Source organism: Chaetomium tenue, assembly GCF_020726465.1.
Source record: "Chaetomium tenue strain MPI-SDFR-AT-0079 chromosome Unknown F5144scaffold_6, whole genome shotgun sequence".
NCBI classification, from domain to species: domain Eukaryota; kingdom Fungi; phylum Ascomycota; class Sordariomycetes; order Sordariales; family Chaetomiaceae; genus Chaetomium; species Chaetomium tenue.
The window spans coordinates 783,184-798,954 of NW_027117334.1; the positions used below are offsets into that span (position 1 = coordinate 783,184).

Consider the following 15,771-nt stretch of genomic DNA (forward strand, 5'->3'; position numbering starts at 1 on the left):
TGCTTTCTCCGATAACACATTGGGACCTCTCCCTTCTCGTGCAACACCCCGTGAGACATCCTCAACGGGCGTACCCAGAGGGCAGCGCCACGCAACTGGAGCGGCAATCAGCGCTTCTTATGAAACGGCGCCGGCGGTTGGGAAGAGGGAGGCGGGCCGGAATTTGGCGTTGGACGTCCGAAGTTACGGAACCGCGGCTCAGCGATTCGTCGTAACAGAAACCACTCAGTTCTCCCCGCCCCCAGTGTCCTCTGCCGTTATCGCATCTATGTACTGTACCCACCATGCATTGGCGGCAGGCAGAGCCTGCTAGCGACCGAGCCGTCGATATTATGCAGTGCAACCCCCGAGACGGTCGATGGAGCGGCAGACGGAGAAGCATGCCGAGCGATGGATCCCGAGATTCTATTTTGTTCACAACGGGCACTGTGCTTATCCTGTGGGTCTCGGATGCCCCCGATCAGGAGCGGGCCCCCGGCCCACGGGGAAGCGAGACACGGCTCCATGGCGGACTTGATCCCGTACAGTGCGTCGAAAGCCAGGTACGAATAATACCGTGTGTGTTCCTGCAATTCCCAGCCTGTCATTCTATTCCAGGGCGCGAAAAAAAGAACCGAAAAGAAGAGAGAAAACAACAGCCGCGGAGGAAGGCCCTGGTTCACAAATTCTATCACGGCTGACTCTCGTTGAAGTGGAGGCCGCAGCTCCAACATCGATGTTGGGCATCACCGTGCAGCGCAGGATTTCTCACTAGGCGCCCATCGCAGCTGCAACTCGGCCGTCACATGCCTTTAACGTGAGTAAGGCCGAGAAAAACGGATGTGAAAAAGGAAAGCCGTCGGCTTCTTTCCTTAAAAGTTACTTCCCCCCTCCCTACCCAACAAGGAGAGGATGCCGTGAGGCCGTATTCGGCTCCGGGCAACGACTTTGGTGATTTGGTGAATGGAGCTCGCCGCTTGTTCGCCAAAACCCAAAACGGAGACGAAGGAATCTCTGCCGGGACTCCACCCGTTACCAGAGTCAGCACCCTGTCGGGTGACTTCCGAAACTCTTGGTGCCGATCACAACGTTGTTCTTCTGGTTGGCCGCCGCCATGGGAAAAAGAAGCAAATGCAAGGCTGGTTGGAAGCTGGGTGGCTGGCCGGAGATCGCAGCCTGTTCCACGTGTGTTCGGAGAACGCCTTGTCGGTCGGCACTTTGTTCGTTCCCCTCGCCCGTTCGAGACAATGGATGTCGCAGACAAGCCGGCAGCCAGGGACTAGTTAGTTAACCTAATGACTCGCCTCTGCAACAGGACATGGTCGAATTCCCAACGACGCGGAGACGACAACCCAGCCGAGCCCAGTACCATGTTTTTCCGCTCGCCTTTTGATGCGCGCCCTCGCCAGTGGCTTGAGTGGGCAACAGCACAAGACCAAGCGAACAAGAAGCGACGCCCCGGCCAATGATCGAGATGCAGGACCCGCGATCAGCGAGATCCGTGGATCCAAGATGGCCCTCGGCGACCCTGCCGTGTTCGCCGCCCAGGTGCAGATAAGCGCTAGCCCCCCTTCGGGAATCCCTTCGCCGCCGTCCTTCCGAACGAGAGCTAACCCATTGGAAAAACGCCTGATGTTAGCAGCAAAAGGGGGATGCCGCCCCTGGTTGACTGGCTAACTTTTCTCCGCGTCCACACACATCCCCAGTCAGCTCTCCTGCGGCCGCTCCACGTCCCACATAGCGTGGTTAGACACTCGCCGCTCGGCCCGGCACCTGCCGCCAGTAAGAGCAAGGGGTTAGTGACGATACGGAATTCTGTGCAGGTGTTCTGTATGGTATCGGTATTACCGTATGGTACGGTATGGAAACCCCGGAGACGACTCCGGCCCTGCAGCAGGTTCCGTTTCCCCAGATTAGTGCCTGGGCGCGCTGTGGGATCTGTGCCAGGGGGGGTTTCTCGAAGCCCAAGCAGGGGCCAACAACCGCCCGAGAAGAAAAACGAGGGTCATCCCGCCGACACGCGTGAAAGAGCGACCCTGCAATTTCGCTCATGGAAGGTTTTTCTTTTTCACCATGGAACAATCTTCATTGGAGGGGGTTCCCCAGGGATCATTGCTGCGCGCCCGCGGCGCTGCCCATTGTTCTGTGCAGCCTTCGAGACGGCGAAATACTACCCCGTACCTCGTAATATCACGTCCTCGCCGCCTCCTGGCAGCCGACGTGCTGTTGCTGTGCCGCTTCAGCACCAGCTTGCTTCTGCTTCTGCCATGTGTCTTGCCACGGCAAGTCCGAAAGGAAGGGGAGGGGGGGGGGGAGGGGGGAGAAAAAGCAACAACAATGGGTTGCACTGACAAGCAGCAGCTGAACCACCCAAATCCCGAGTGGAACCAACAGCCTCGATCCCACTCGAAGAAAAGAGAGACAAGACAATTCGAGGCGGGGAGTGAGACATCGCCCGCCTCTCCCGACCCGAAGCGCTGTCCTCCTCGGGCCGGCGCCTTTCCCCTCCCCCTCTCTGTTCTAGCCCCCCCTCCGAAAAAAAAAAAACAAGAGACAGCATCGCATGTCTGAGACGCTGAGACATTGTCGTGTCGCCACGGCCCACGAGCTGGGGTTCATGCAGTGTGTGTGTGTGTACGTATGATTGCATGTGCGGTCCTTGGTGGTTGCACAGCTCGGACAGCTGTTGGCTGGCCATCTGCCATCTGGTTGTGTGTGCACCTGAATCAGACAGCTGACGCCATGAGTCGTCCTCCATGGCCACCCTCCCCCCCGCCCGATAGACGGTGCTGGGCTGGATTGTGCAAGCTGGACATCAGGGTCTGTTGTACGGGGTACAGATGGGCTGCAACGCTACATCGCTGTTGGATGTCGTGCTGGGCGGTGGGACGACGAGATAATTCTCCGTGTGGTTCTGTGGACTTGTGCTATGTCGCTGTGTGCTTGTGTCGTGGTGATGGTAAAGGGACCGCGCATGGCTTGTGCCTTGTGGGACGGCGAGGGGCGAGGATGTTTGCTACGGGGTAGGGATGAGGCTAACGCGCTTATGCAGGAGCTGAGGGTCGAGTGAAGTGATTTGTGGCTTCGGTTTGGTGTTGAGGCGGTTGGGGTCGGATATCCAAACAGAAACAGAAAGGGGGTGCAGGGGGGGAGGAACAACAACAACAAAAGTGTGAACAGGCTACCAAGCCAGGCTGGCGACGCAAAATTAACACGAGCAGCGGCGTGTTTATGGAATGATTATCTCATTTGCAGGTTTGTTTCCTGGAAACTGGAGTCGTCTAGTTTCATCGAACCGCGAGGCAGAGGTGCAAACTCGATGCCTGGCTTAGAACCACGCTTTCCTCCTACCCGCGTCATGGGCCTGACTAAAAGAAAATAGGCATGCCACAAAGTAAGCCTTTACGCACCGCACCTTATTCTTATCTTAGTCTTGACATTAATGCTCTTTTTCTCAGGGAACCGGCGCTGGTTAGGGCTACTTCCCGGGCCGTCGGCGGCGGTAGAGAGCGGCCAAAGGCCTCGAGGAGGATGTCCGACCGATTAACTCCCTAGTCTCAAGGGCCTACAAACTCCATGTTCCTTTGGAAGCGGGATGGCAGAGGGAGCGACGGGAGAGGCATCCCCGGCGGCAAGTAGCTGTTGGTATGTTCATTGTTCTATGCCGCAACTTTCTTCCACCGTATCGACGACCGTTGCCTCCGATATCCAGGGTTCTGTAATATAAACGTTCGTCTGGGTCAACCTGCCGACCCATTATTGCTGGCGGCGGTTGGCACATGAGTTACAGGCCCCTCTGCCTTTCTTTTCGAAGCTGATGTCCGTTTCAGTACAGCACCGTCCCGATACTACACGCCGTCTCCGCCGTAACCGGTCTCCGCCGTAACCGATGGCCAGCTCCGGAGGGGTATACATCTCCTACATAGCCGCCGAGCTCTGACGCCGGCACTTGTGGTTTACAAGGCGTGGAGGGGAAGGCCGCGGTCATCAACTCGGACAGGTCAAACCACGAGAGTGAATGCCGGCGGCGTGGCTCGAAGGATATGGTTCACTGTGCATAGCCTAGATGCTACAAGCTGCATAGTCTGGTACTACAACTCCCAAGCGCTCCAATGAGGCAAAAGCGTGGGCTAATAATAGGGTGTCTATTCCCTACACCGCCGAACATCGATTTTAGCCCATTACCGGTACCTCAAGTCGACGCCGGCATGGTGCCCGGAGGTTCATCGCTGCTTCAGACAAACATTCCCGGTGTTGACCTTTCTCTGGAAGAGTCATTCATGTATAGCCGAATCTTGACGTAAAAGTTTTCGTCGGCAATTTCTGCAGGGCCCGACTCATGAACGACAACAGTGTCTCGGAGACGCAAGATGGCGCCGATTCTGGGACAAACAACAACCAAGGCGGTGGTTCGATATTGGTTCGACCTTGGATGGCAAAACAAATCACAGCCGGACGTACGGGAAGAAACTTAATGTAAGCTAGGCTTTGGACGGCTGGCTATCGATATGGGCATGCCCTTCTGCCAAGTCACATCAAATATCTCTGGTCGCGGCTTGGCAGCAATGGCAATCACGAACCTCTTTTGGATCTGTGGATCTGAGGGACTGCCTCAATCTGACGCGGGCGATCAGCAGAGATCCGTTCGGCACATGGGATGGAACCATACAAGCAGTGTCACGACGGTCTAGAAGGCCGTTACACGAGACCTAGGTATCGGATGGCAGATGCGGACCCGGAGAAGGCGGTGGCTCGCACATGTCTTGGCTGGACTGTCGTTGGTATTAGAGTATAACAGCCGCATTCCCACAAGCAGAAGGCTATATTAGACTACTGCCGGAGCAACATCCGAGCATACAAGGCGGTGACGGCGATCGGGGATTTTCCACCAACAGGAGTCCAGCCGTAGATTCCCTTGTAGGGCGAGGATAGAGCCTCCACGAGCTCAACATAGCAGTGGTGATATGGGGATCCCCTCGGATGCCGGCGGCCACAAATATGGCCGAAGCCAGAGAGCACCCGGTGGCCCGGTCAAGATTGACGATTCAATAAGTAGCTCCCATCTGCAGGACTCCGGGCGGGAAGCTGCCCTTATACGCTGCACGAGATATACTCGGTCTCACGTATATGCAAGGGTGGGAGGGGATGGGTGTACGGCAGGTGGGCTGGGTGCGGTAGTGGATGTATGTACTTACTTTTTGTTGGCGATCTCCACGGGGCCGATCGGCTCACATCCGAAGCCCGGCTCAGCTGTTTATCGGCGAGTAACCCGATTTGGCCCACTTAGCAGCGCCTGTCAGCGTTCTGCGACGGTTGTCGGGGTGTCTCTCGGGATGTGTTCCGGAGTGATGACCGGTGCCCCTAACCCCTGAATCCTCTGCACAATAGACCCAACCAAGAAGAGATTTGATTGGGATTTCCACAACCCACACAGTAGGCAGTAGTAATCCAACAACCCGATCCAAGCCGGGCCTTGAGTTCAGGTCGAGTTTTGTGTAAGCCAAAATCCACCCTCTTCCCCGTCCTCAGCATTCATCCCGGCTCACCCCGGATCGGAGCGGGTGGCCTCGGATGAGGGGCCGAAGAGATCCACAGCGGGACCAACCCACCAAAGGGGCAGAGGGGCAGAAAGAAGCAACCTCGCAACCAACTGCACACTGCGGGGGTTTTCGGCAAGCCACTGCCGCTGCGTAATAAACGCACCCCCGATTTTCCCCAACTCGACTCTGTCGATCTTCCCATCAACAGCAAAGCCACCATGCAATCCCGCGCCGGCAAAACCCAAAACGCTGCAGCGGATTGGTCCGCCTGGGCCTCCGTGCCGTGGTCCCCCGTGTACCGTCCGGGCGCTGGAACGGAGACCGGAGTCAACGCCGGAACCAACTCCGGCGCAACTCCCGGGTCGTCAACCACCACCAACCCCCCGATCGGCTGGCTCAAATCCGGAATCCCCTACCTGCCCGCAGACGACAACAACAACACCACCACCCTCCACACCCTCGACGTCTGGATCCCCGCCACCAGCACCACCACCAGCACCCCTCCCCCCGCCTCCTCCCTACCCCCTCACAACCCGCACAACCCCCCCAACAACCACTACCTCATCTACATCCACGGCGGCGCCTGGCGCGACCCAACCATCACCTCCACCTCCTTCACCCCAACAGCCACCAACCTCCTCCTGCGCGCCCAAGCTGCAGCCTCAACCCCAACCCCAACCCCAACCTCGCCCGGGACCGAGCCCGGGACGGCGACCCGTTATGATGGTGATAGTAATGGTGATGGCGACGGTGATGGCAGTGGTGGTGGTTTCGCGGGCCTCATATCACTGAATTATCGCCTGTCGCCGCACCCGGCACACCCGCCGTTGAATGCGGGGGATGCGGTGGCAAGGGGGGTGCGGCATCCGGGACATGTGGCGGATGTGCGGGCGGGATTGGCGTTTTTGGGGAGGTTGGGGATTTTGACTGGTGATCTTACTGATGGGGATGATGAGGTTGAGGTCGAAAGGGGGGAGGGGGAGGTTGAGGGTGGGAAGGGGGGTGCTGGGGGGGAGAAGGGGGACGGGGTGAGGAATGTGGAGGGCAACGGGAAGGGCAACAGCAAGTGGGTGCTCGCAGGCCACTCGTGCGGCGCGACGCTCGCGTTCCAGGCCGTCATGGTCCCGGCGCGGTGGGGCCTAAGCGGTGACGACACCAGTGCCTGGGACAAGCCGGCTGCGCTGGTCGGGTTCAACGGGCTGTATGACCTCGCTGGGTTCATTGCCGCGCCGCCTGAGAGGTATGCGCACCTGAGGGACGGGTACAGAGAGTTTGTGGAGGGCGCGTTTGGTGCTGATGAAGGGACGTGGAGGGATGTTTGTCCCGCGACTGTGGAGGGAAATTGGGTTGGGGAGTGGATAGGGGACGGGGCTGGGGATGAGGCCAAGGCCAAGAAGACAGTTGTGCTGGTGCAGAGTCGTGAGGACACGCTCGTGCCGTGGGAGCAGCTGGAGGCTATGCGGGCGCGGTTGGAGAGGGAGGGGCGGGTGGATGTGAAGGTGATGGAGGCGTCGGGTAATCATGATGACATTTGGCGGGAGGGAGGGAGACTTGCCGAGGTTCTCTGGAACGTCCTCGGGAAGTTGTGATGAAGGTCCGTCCGACGGGTCCAACGTGGTATCATGGGCTCGGTATCCGTTATAGAAATGCGCATGAATTAGAAAGGGATTAAGTCAATGACTGAGTGTTGGCTCCGGGTCAACCGTAAGGCCATTACTATAAATACGACAGGCTCTAATAAGTGAGTTATCGACTGTTTCTGACACTTGACATAAGAAAATGGTCGAGTTCCCCCTCTTACTTTCGCTTAACCACTCGAGTCAATACAATGGATCAACATCTCCACGTTGTCAGAATCCACATACTTTCGCGGCCAGAAGACGACCCCAATGCCGTGCCTGACTTTCCCAATATAGATTCGTCTTCGGTTACTATTGGCCGGACCAGCGCTAGTGCCGGCTGGCCGCCCCATTACCGCTCAGCTTCCTTCTCCGGAGACGACCACTACGCCGCCGCCAAGCCCCTGCTTGTAACATGCACAACACCTTTCCGGGTCAGCATTCCACCGTCGGCTTCCACATCGTCAACACCGCGTCAGAATCAAAGACGGGGTGAAGAAGACAGATATGATGGCATCGGTGAGAGGAAATGTATAAATGACTATGTCCCCTATCTTAACCATCACCAACACCATCCTCAACCAACACTCACTCCTTTTCCATTAAACAGCCAGCAAACAACTTTTCCTTCCATAAAACAACCCAACCAAACCAAATCACTTTTTTTTTAAAAAAGGCGCAAAAAAACAAACCAAAATGCAGCCCACCGTCCTCCTCCTCGCCCTGGCCGCAGCCGCAGCCGCCCTCCCCCTGGGCACCGTCCCCCGTGACAACCAGATGCCCGCCCCTCCGGCGGTGGACAACGGGCCCCAGGACAACCACGTCACCCAACGGGACGACTCCGTGTCTGGCCCCCTTTTCGACGCCCGCGCCGACACCAGCGTCGTGGACATACCGCAGGACGACGACGAGGACATCGAGAAGCGGGATAGCGACGTCCTCGCTCCCCCCTACGATGACCCACAAGTCGTCGAAGACGATGAGGATGACAACGACATCCAGAAGAGGGATAACCACATGCCCTCCCCCCCCTACGACGACCCGCAAGTCGTCGAAGACGATGATGAGGACAACGACATCGAGCGGCGGGACAATGACGTGTCCTCCCCTCCATACGATGACCCGCAAGTCGTCGAAGACGATGAGGATGACAACAACATCGAGAAGCGGGATGACTCTCCCCCCTACGACGACCCCCAAGTCGCCGAAGACGATGAGGATGACACCGACGATGACAGCACCGCCGCCATCGAGGCGCGGGACTACGTCGACAACCCCGACGTCGCGGAGGACGACGACAACAACGACGACGAGGACAGCAACAGCATCGAGCGACGTGACAGCGTCGAGGCCTTCGACGACGTCGATGTCCCGGAGGAGGAGGGGAACGATGATGATGGTGATGAGATCGCCGCGCGGGATTACGATGTCTCGGATGCGCCGGTTGAGGATGAGGGCGAGGTGTACTGAGTTTAGTGTTGGAGTGAGATAGTAGTTGGGGAGGTCGGATTTGGGGGTTGAAGGTGGGGGGGGGGGGGTTGTTAGGGAGGAATGGGGCTTGTATGTATATTTTTGTTACTCGAATATAAGGGATGGCGTGCGATAGGTTGGGGTCCGGGTATCTTTTTGTAACACGCTGGCCAGGAAGACGGGACATAAGCAACACACCGTCTTGACTCTTCCATTCTGAAAGTATCTCGGTTCCCGCCGCACCAGATAGCACAGTCCACACCCCCTCTGTCAGAAGAATACTCGTTAATATATACTACCCACCGGCGCACTCGTCTATCCGAGCAAGCGACCGCCTAAGTCATACTCCAATAACACTACTTCCACCCCCCACTCCATTCAAGGTATCCGCCATTCATTCACTCTGGATCCTCCTGCAGTCCCGTCAACCCCCCCGCCAATCCATGCATTCTCCTCCCAAGCAAATCCTCCGTGCTCGCCAGTTTTACCAGGCTCCTATCCTCGTCCGCTTTTGTCCTCGCGCGTCTCGCAGGCTTCTTTTTGCCCGGCCCGAGCCGGGGATCTTCATACGGGCTCGCGTCGGTGTCCTTATCTTCGCTGCCAGCAGGGGAGTGGTAGCCATTCAGCAGCCCCCTCGACTCCCGGACGCCACCATTTACCACCCCAGCCTTCTCCCCCCCTTCTCCCTTTACCTCCCCACTCCCACTTCCAGTAGCTGTAGCCGCCGCCGCCGCCTCTTTGATGCTCTTCGCCCTCAGCCGCGTCATGCTCATCATCTCCAACGGCTGGTCCTCATCCCCGCTCGACTCGCGCCGGGAATGATGCCTCTCATCACCCGCCTTCCCCTCACCCCCCACACTCCCAGTCACATTCCCACCCTCAAACGGCCTCTTCATCTGCCGCCCGCGCCCTTCCCACATGGACCTCCCCTCCTTCCTCTCTGCATCAGCAAACAACTCCTCCGCCCACCCCGCCGACTGGTCTATCAGCTTCCACGCGGGGGGGTACACGCTCGGGAACTGCAGGAACCCGTGGCTGATACCCGGGATCAGTGCGACCTCAGCGACCGCCCTCTCATCGAACCCTTCGGTCAGGGCATCGCTGTCCTGGTACTCCAGGCGCTGGCCGCCGCTGGCGAGCATCGCGGCCTTGACTCTGCGCAGACGGCCGGCGAAGATGATGGTGTCGTCCACCAGCGGGTCGCGCTCGCCGGTGAGGAAGTAGGTCTTGGGGAAGCGGGAGAGCAGGACGTCTGGGGCGAGGATGGGTGACAGCAGGTAGTCTTGGGAGAAGTCGGGCCGATTGTGCGGGCCGACGTAGAGGATGATCATGGCGCGCATCATTTCGGGGGTGAGCACGCGGTCGTTGAAGTATGAGATCATGGAGGACGTGGCGAGGCGGGTGCGCATGGGCTCCGGGCGGTGGGAAGCCCCCGGTTGGGTGGCTGTGGTATCGGATGAGGTTTTGGGAGTTGCGCCGGTGGTGGGCGGGCTGGTGGTGATTGCGGCGGGCGAAGGGGGCGCCGGTGGGCCTTGGTGCACATTGCTCCAGGTGGTTGGCCCCAGGTTGGCGTACTCGGGCGCTGGGTCGCGAACACGTTCAGTCGGCGTGCCCGTGGTCCCTTGCTGGCCCTCGCTCTCGACGTCGGAGCGGGATTTGGAGCGGGATTTGGACGACGGCGTGGTGTCGTCTTCGTCGTCAGACGCGTGGGGTGTGCCGACCAGATCGTTGTACTGCGATCTTTTGCGCTGGACGATGCGCTTGTTGGTCCCGCGCATGCGGCGATCCTTGATCAGTGCCATCTGCTCGTCTGACATCCAACTACCGATGTTCATGTCGAGTGCTGGGTAGAACAGGATCAGTCCGTCTGGCACAGGGAGGTCCGTCTGTCCCTGGAAGCGACGGACGGGCGACGAGCCGCTCTCGATGATCATCAGCGTCGTTGAGGTGGCCAACGTCCCTCCCGCGCTATCGCCCGTGATAACGATCCTGGGAATCTTCGCCCCGGACAAGCCAATACACTGACCGCGGGTCTTAATGATGGTAGTGTAGACATCGTAACACTCGTTAAGCGCATACGGGTACGGATAATCGGGCGCCTTCTTGTAGTTCAAACTCAGTACTGGCAGACCGGTCTTCCCAGCCCACGCAAACAGTTTGTCGTCATTGCACCTGGGGTCCATAGCCACGAAGCCGCCCCCAGGGATATCCAAAATGATACAGTCGTGTTGTTGCATCTTGGACAAGGGTCCGTCAAAGTAAAGCCATGCCGAGACGGGTTCTGTGTAGTCGCTCGCGGCAGGACGCGAAATACGAAGCTCGCGTGGCGGCCACTTGGTGAAACGTGGGCTAACAAGTTTCTGTAGGAAACGTAGGTAGGGCGACTGGCTGCCCTTGTTCCAGCTGACGCGCATATGCTCGACCGTGATGTTGCCGCGCACCTTGCGCACCTTCTCATCGGCCTGCTCTGCGGCAATCAGGTAGAACACGGAGAAGGCGATGCTCGCAAGGTCGCGCAGGGTCTTGTTGCTGATCTTCATAGCAGTCCAGAAGCCGGCATCGAGGGCTGTGAGAACCCAGGTGGCGCGGAAGTAGGTGGCGTCGTACATATTACTCAGGGGGTCCGGACTCGCGAGGCCGACGAGGGTGCTGAAGTTGCGGGCGCCGTAGAGGTAAATCATAGTGATGACAACCGTCTGCCATGCCGTGAGATATCTGGATAGTAACTTCGACAACTTTCGCAATATGGGAGGTCCATGTTTGTTGCCCCTGTTTGTTGTAAATGTTAGCCAGGTCACAATGGGGGAAACAGAAATAAACAGGAATGCAACCACCCACCTAGCCAAGTATGCAGACCAAAAAGCCACCACGGCGAGAACCTGCAGTCGACGCGACTTGACAGATGGCCGTCCCAATAAGTGGTCGATCATCTTGACACCGGGCCTAGACGGCTAGTCCACAACCACTTCACGGCGTGGAGATGCCGGATGCCGTCCGGTTGACCCGGGTTGCCCTTTGTTGTTGATGATATACTGTGCCTGTAAAGATGGGATGTAAGATGGACGTTGGACGATGCTGTGTTTCTCGGCAGGCAGGCAGGCAGGCAGGCAGGCAGGCAGTGCCGTGCCGCTAGAAGGAGCAAGCAAGCAATCAAGCCAGTCGATTTAATCGTCGTTGGAAAAGGAGGATTGCTGATGCTGACACAGGCAGGAAAACGGCCAACCCAAGATAATTGATAATTAGCCTTGACAAAGAAACTCAGAAACTAGGGAACCCGAGTCCGGCAACGAGATGATTTGAGGTTAATCCGGCGGACCCGGCGAGTTGGCCACATGGCACAATGTCTCGTCTGCTTGTGTGTTTCGGACTGAACACCCGAGAATAATACTCTGTGGCAGGCACGAATCATGGCGTCACGGGGGCACCACTGCGTCTTGTTCTGACATGTGAAGACAGACTCCAGTCCCACAGCCACCTGGGACAGGGCCAGTGGAAGCAACAGTGGCCGTCAGGAGCGTGGGGTTGTGGAGACCCCGCTGTGGGGTGCCTCGATTGAAATTGAACCCGCACCTGAAATTCCTGAGTCTTCGATGCATAGATGTATCGCGCCGCAGGAGGCAAGGAATGGAAATTTCTCGGCCTTCGACAGCATACAAACGTATATCACAAAATATTTACTGAGAGCTCTTGATCGCGAAGTTGTCGAATAGTTATACGCTTTGTATCGGATAGAGCCGGTCGGAGAAATGGTCTTTTTGGGGTTTGCGGATGGCTGCCGCATGCGGGATGACCCTGTGGCTGCCGAATCCCAGGCTTCCATTCTTGTCAGAGGACCCCCAATTCGATGCGGAAGGCTAGCTTGTGATTCAAGATGCGAAGCATGTGTTAGGCTTGGGGCTGGGCTGCGATTTGTTGGGTTGCGACACGCGCGCTCGATGTGGGTTTTCGGTCAAATCCGCATCGTTGCACACGCGAGCAGAGTTCGCCGATGAAGAAGCGAACGCGGCGACCAGGCAAAATAAGCTTGCAAACCGAACTGAATGATGATTTATCTATTTCCGACGTAGGCCATGTGACAACACATTCAATCAATGCAAAAGAGGCTTCAAGATGGGCTTGTATTCGTGTCATGAACCCTTAAAATGAGCGACATGCTCAAAACCTCTTCTCCATGGCTCGACCAGCGCCGGGCACACAGTGAAAAGAATTCCATTTCTGGATTGGACAGCAAAAATTACGACCGGAACGGCCCCGAAGGACAATTCATGACGGCTAGCACCACGATGTGCAATGCAGGCTCTCCGCCATACGGCGCGGTTTTCATGATCTCCGCGCAGTCAATCAAGGTAAGTATGAAGAAGAAAAAGGAAAAGAAAAGAGCAAGAATTGGGGAGGGTCGAAGGGAATTTATAGGTGACTGACTTGGTCTGTGCACGCCTGCAATTGCAGAAATGGTAGAGGGCCGCCAAGTGGCCCGAGCGGTAGGTGAAGAACAGAGGGTTAGGGCCGCCTGACAGTTGAGACAGTTCGCTTTTGGCTGAGTTGAGGCTTCTGTTCATGACCATTCTCATCACAACATGATGGCGTGATTGAGCCGCAACCGATTGAGTACAACGTCGGATATCAACAACATTCTTGATCAATTCATATGGCTTTTACTATCTCACTTGGGCGCCACCATAGATCAATTGATGCAATCGCGAATGTCAAGGATGCGCGTGTTCGCTCATGTTCATCATCATCAGTCATGGCCCCAATCTGAGGCATCCGTCATTCATAGGCTTGGGTCAGGTTTTTAGGTAAGGTACATGGTCCCAGGCACTTCCCTTCGAGGAAGCAGTCATCCCGACCCAACGCATAAGCCGCAACCCAGCCTTGCAAGTCGAGTTGCAACAACCGCCGTTGTTCTCCACACCGGCCGCCGCCGCCACCCCACCCTCAACCCCCCATCAAGTCCTCAACCACCCACTCAAATATCCTCGCAGTAATCCACCGTCGTCGTAACGGTAACCGTAGGCGCGGGCGCCGTGGTGACGGAGCCGGTCAGGCCGAAGCACGAGCAGGCCGAGATGTACTCGGCGGCGTCGACGCAGTTCTCGGCGTAGTCGGGGATGGCCGTGGGCACGACCGTCACCTGGCGCGCGTCGAGCCCGCCCGCGGCCCTCTTGGCCGGGGTCGGGGTCGGCAGGTCCTCCTCGTCGACTGTTACCGTGACGGTGCTGGGTGGGGGTGTTAGTTTATTTATTTTTCTTCTTGTCTTGTGGCTTGTCTTTTGGTACGAGGGTGGAAGGGGAGGGGACTCACGAGGCGGCCGGGGTGACGGTGGTGAGCAGGAAGCTCGCGCAGTGCGAGGAGCGCTCCGTCAGGGGAAGGAGACCGGGCCGGGTGCCAGTGACGGCGCGGTTGCAGTTGTTGCCGGCGCAGTTGCGGGGCTCAACAACGGCGGCGGCCGCGAGGGCGACGAAGGACAGAGCAGCGACGAACTTCATGGTGGCGGTTGGAATTGGGTATCAAGGAAGACGTCGTTGGACCGGTTGTTTACTTTTCACAGGGGCGAGGAGGTGCTGGGAGGTGGACGAGTTGCTGCAGCCCGGCGTCGGTTCCATCTTATACCCAGTGCTGCCCGTACGTCTAGGCCTGGCGGTGACATCGAGCGACGCCCGTCCCAGGAACGGCTGGCTGCGCCGATGGCTCCGCACCAGGGGAAGCGGGCACAGACGCAACCGGGCAGCTCGGATGGCCACCGCTGAGGCCAGGAACGCGCATGTGCATCGTTGGTTGAGCCCAGAACAAAACGCAGTGCGACGCTGAGGCTGGGCCAACCTAGGAGCTAACCCGATTATCCACCGGAGGAATACGCCTCGTGGTGCGGAACGATCCTTTGAATGGTGGCTGCTGGGTATCTCCGCCGCGATTAGCTTAGGCCGGGGTATGGGCTTGCAGGAAAGCGACCTGCCTCTCAAGGCAGGAGGAGCTCATTCAAGATAGGCAGGATATATCGCCAACACATGTCGAAGCGGTCATGGCCTCGAGGAGCCACATGGCTGGGAACCTTCCCTGCGATCGTTGGTATCCCAAAAGCTCTTTGTGCCTGTCGATCAAGAGCTGAGTGCTGCAGCTTGCCATCGCTCTCCTTTCAATTAATTCCCCTGCGTCCTCGAGCCTCGAAGCGACAGGGGCCCCTGCGGGGTAACTGACGCTTTGGCGGTTGAATGCGACTCTGGGAGCAGAATATTGCTGACGAAGTCCGCGTCGGCCCCGCTAACTAATCGGGTCCAGCCCACGGATGAATGTCGAGAACCCGCTGGGGACGGTGAAGGGAAGGACGAACTCGATCCCCGGCGCCGTCCCCGCCCTCCCGACAGAATCGGATATCGTGGCTATGGCTGGCTTTGAGGATATTATCCTACGTAACTCTATACGTATGCGCTGACTTCTCAGCCTCCATTGCGGTAAGAATTCTTCTGATGACCGCCGTTTTGAAGTGACAAGGCAGATCGCATTTGAGGTGAGCCCTTTCTCCTTTCTTGGTGAATACGCCGATACGGTAGGTAGCGAGCGGAAACCGGCAGCATTTCGCCGTCTCCAACGGGCTGCAACCAGCCTCTCGTTGTCAATTAACCGCAGCCAAGAGACGGAAAGACGCGCCTGGATAAAGTGCTCGTAGGACCTTGCAGGCCATGAGCCACTGTTGGTGACGAGGAGCCGCTTAAAATAGGCCTTTTCTCCGGAAAACCGGGTTGGCCCTTTGCGATTCTAGTCAAAAACATCGGAGATATATATCCTGTGCAGTTTCGAGCGGGGGAGGCGAGGCGTCGGGCCTAGACATAAGGACTCTTCGTAGGGCCTGTCCGTAGAGTGGTCTTCGGGGCAAGGACGGAATGGGGTCGCGCCGGAACTGTTATCGCCGCCGGATTGAGTTCGTTAACCCCAACATGCATTCACTTCACAGTGGTTGTGATGTATCCCTAATTCCTTCGGTTAACGACCAAGCCCGTTACCAGAGCGGGCTCTCAAGACACGATGGGGTGTCAAGACCAAAAAGGAGGGTAAGTAGTAGCCTCACGGACCAAGCAGACTCAATTCCACACGTATGCCTACATATCTCTCTCTATATCATTCACCATGACTTGGGAACGCAGTGATGAAGAGACCCTTAAAAA

At 57.5% G+C, this 15,771-nt stretch overlaps 4 protein-coding genes across 4 annotated transcripts; 2 read left to right on the forward strand and 2 right to left on the reverse strand.

The window, feature by feature from the left end:
• Window positions 1-2,246: 2,246 nt before the first annotated feature.
• F5144DRAFT_595051 (uncharacterized protein) lies at window positions 2,247-7,675 on the forward strand (the record flags this gene model as incomplete). Its single annotated transcript, XM_066790653.1, has 12 exons — window positions 2,247-2,261; window positions 3,571-3,614; window positions 3,815-3,836; window positions 3,877-3,979; window positions 4,333-4,399; window positions 4,431-4,455; window positions 5,036-5,162; window positions 5,414-5,456; window positions 5,728-6,547; window positions 6,632-7,101; window positions 7,467-7,586; window positions 7,618-7,675. 12 exons carry the CDS (start codon window positions 2,247-2,249, stop codon window positions 7,673-7,675), a joined length of 1,914 nt encoding a protein of 637 aa, XP_066639491.1.
• Window positions 7,525-8,655, forward strand: F5144DRAFT_581395 (uncharacterized protein). Its single transcript, XM_066789432.1, has 2 exons — window positions 7,525-8,140; window positions 8,303-8,655. The coding sequence occupies exons 1-2, from the start codon at window positions 7,835-7,837 to the stop codon at window positions 8,606-8,608; spliced, it is 612 nt and encodes a 203-aa protein (XP_066639492.1). The 5' UTR covers window positions 7,525-7,834; the 3' UTR covers window positions 8,609-8,655.
• Window positions 8,656-8,900: 245 nt separating this feature from the next.
• On the reverse strand, window positions 8,901-11,827 carry F5144DRAFT_338334 (Alpha/Beta hydrolase protein). Its single transcript, XM_066784201.1, has 2 exons — window positions 11,447-11,827; window positions 8,901-11,377 (listed from the first exon to the last, which is right to left on the reverse strand). The coding sequence occupies exons 1-2, from the start codon at window positions 11,536-11,538 to the stop codon at window positions 9,007-9,009; spliced, it is 2,463 nt and encodes an 820-aa protein (XP_066639493.1). The 5' UTR covers window positions 11,539-11,827; the 3' UTR covers window positions 8,901-9,006.
• A 1,349-nt stretch (window positions 11,828-13,176) lies between these two features.
• On the reverse strand, window positions 13,177-14,195 carry F5144DRAFT_581400 (uncharacterized protein). Its single transcript, XM_066789433.1, has 2 exons — window positions 13,913-14,195; window positions 13,177-13,827 (listed from the first exon to the last, which is right to left on the reverse strand). Exons 1-2 carry the CDS (start codon window positions 14,095-14,097, stop codon window positions 13,578-13,580), a joined length of 435 nt encoding a protein of 144 aa, XP_066639494.1. The 5' UTR covers window positions 14,098-14,195; the 3' UTR covers window positions 13,177-13,577.
• Window positions 14,196-15,771: the final 1,576 nt, after the last annotated feature.

Coding starts and splice junctions, on each gene's coding strand:
- F5144DRAFT_581395 (XM_066789432.1), top strand. CDS start 7,835: ATGCAGCCCACCGTCCTCCTCCTCGCCCTGGCCGCAGCCGCAGCCGCC. Junction 8,141..8,302: donor AGGATGACAACGACATCCAG/AAGAGGGATAAC, acceptor AACAACATCGAG/AAGCGGGATGACTCTCCCCC.
- F5144DRAFT_581400 (XM_066789433.1), bottom strand. CDS start 14,097: ATGAAGTTCGTCGCTGCTCTGTCCTTCGTCGCCCTCGCGGCCGCCGCC. Junction 13,828..13,912: donor ACCGTCACCCCGGCCGCCTC/GTGAGTCCCCTC, acceptor ACCCCCACCCAG/CACCGTCACGGTAACAGTCG.
- F5144DRAFT_338334 (XM_066784201.1), bottom strand. CDS start 11,538: ATGATCGACCACTTATTGGGACGGCCATCTGTCAAGTCGCGTCGACTG. Junction 11,378..11,446: donor TGGTCTGCATACTTGGCTAG/GTGGGTGGTTGC, acceptor TACAACAAACAG/GGGCAACAAACATGGACCTC.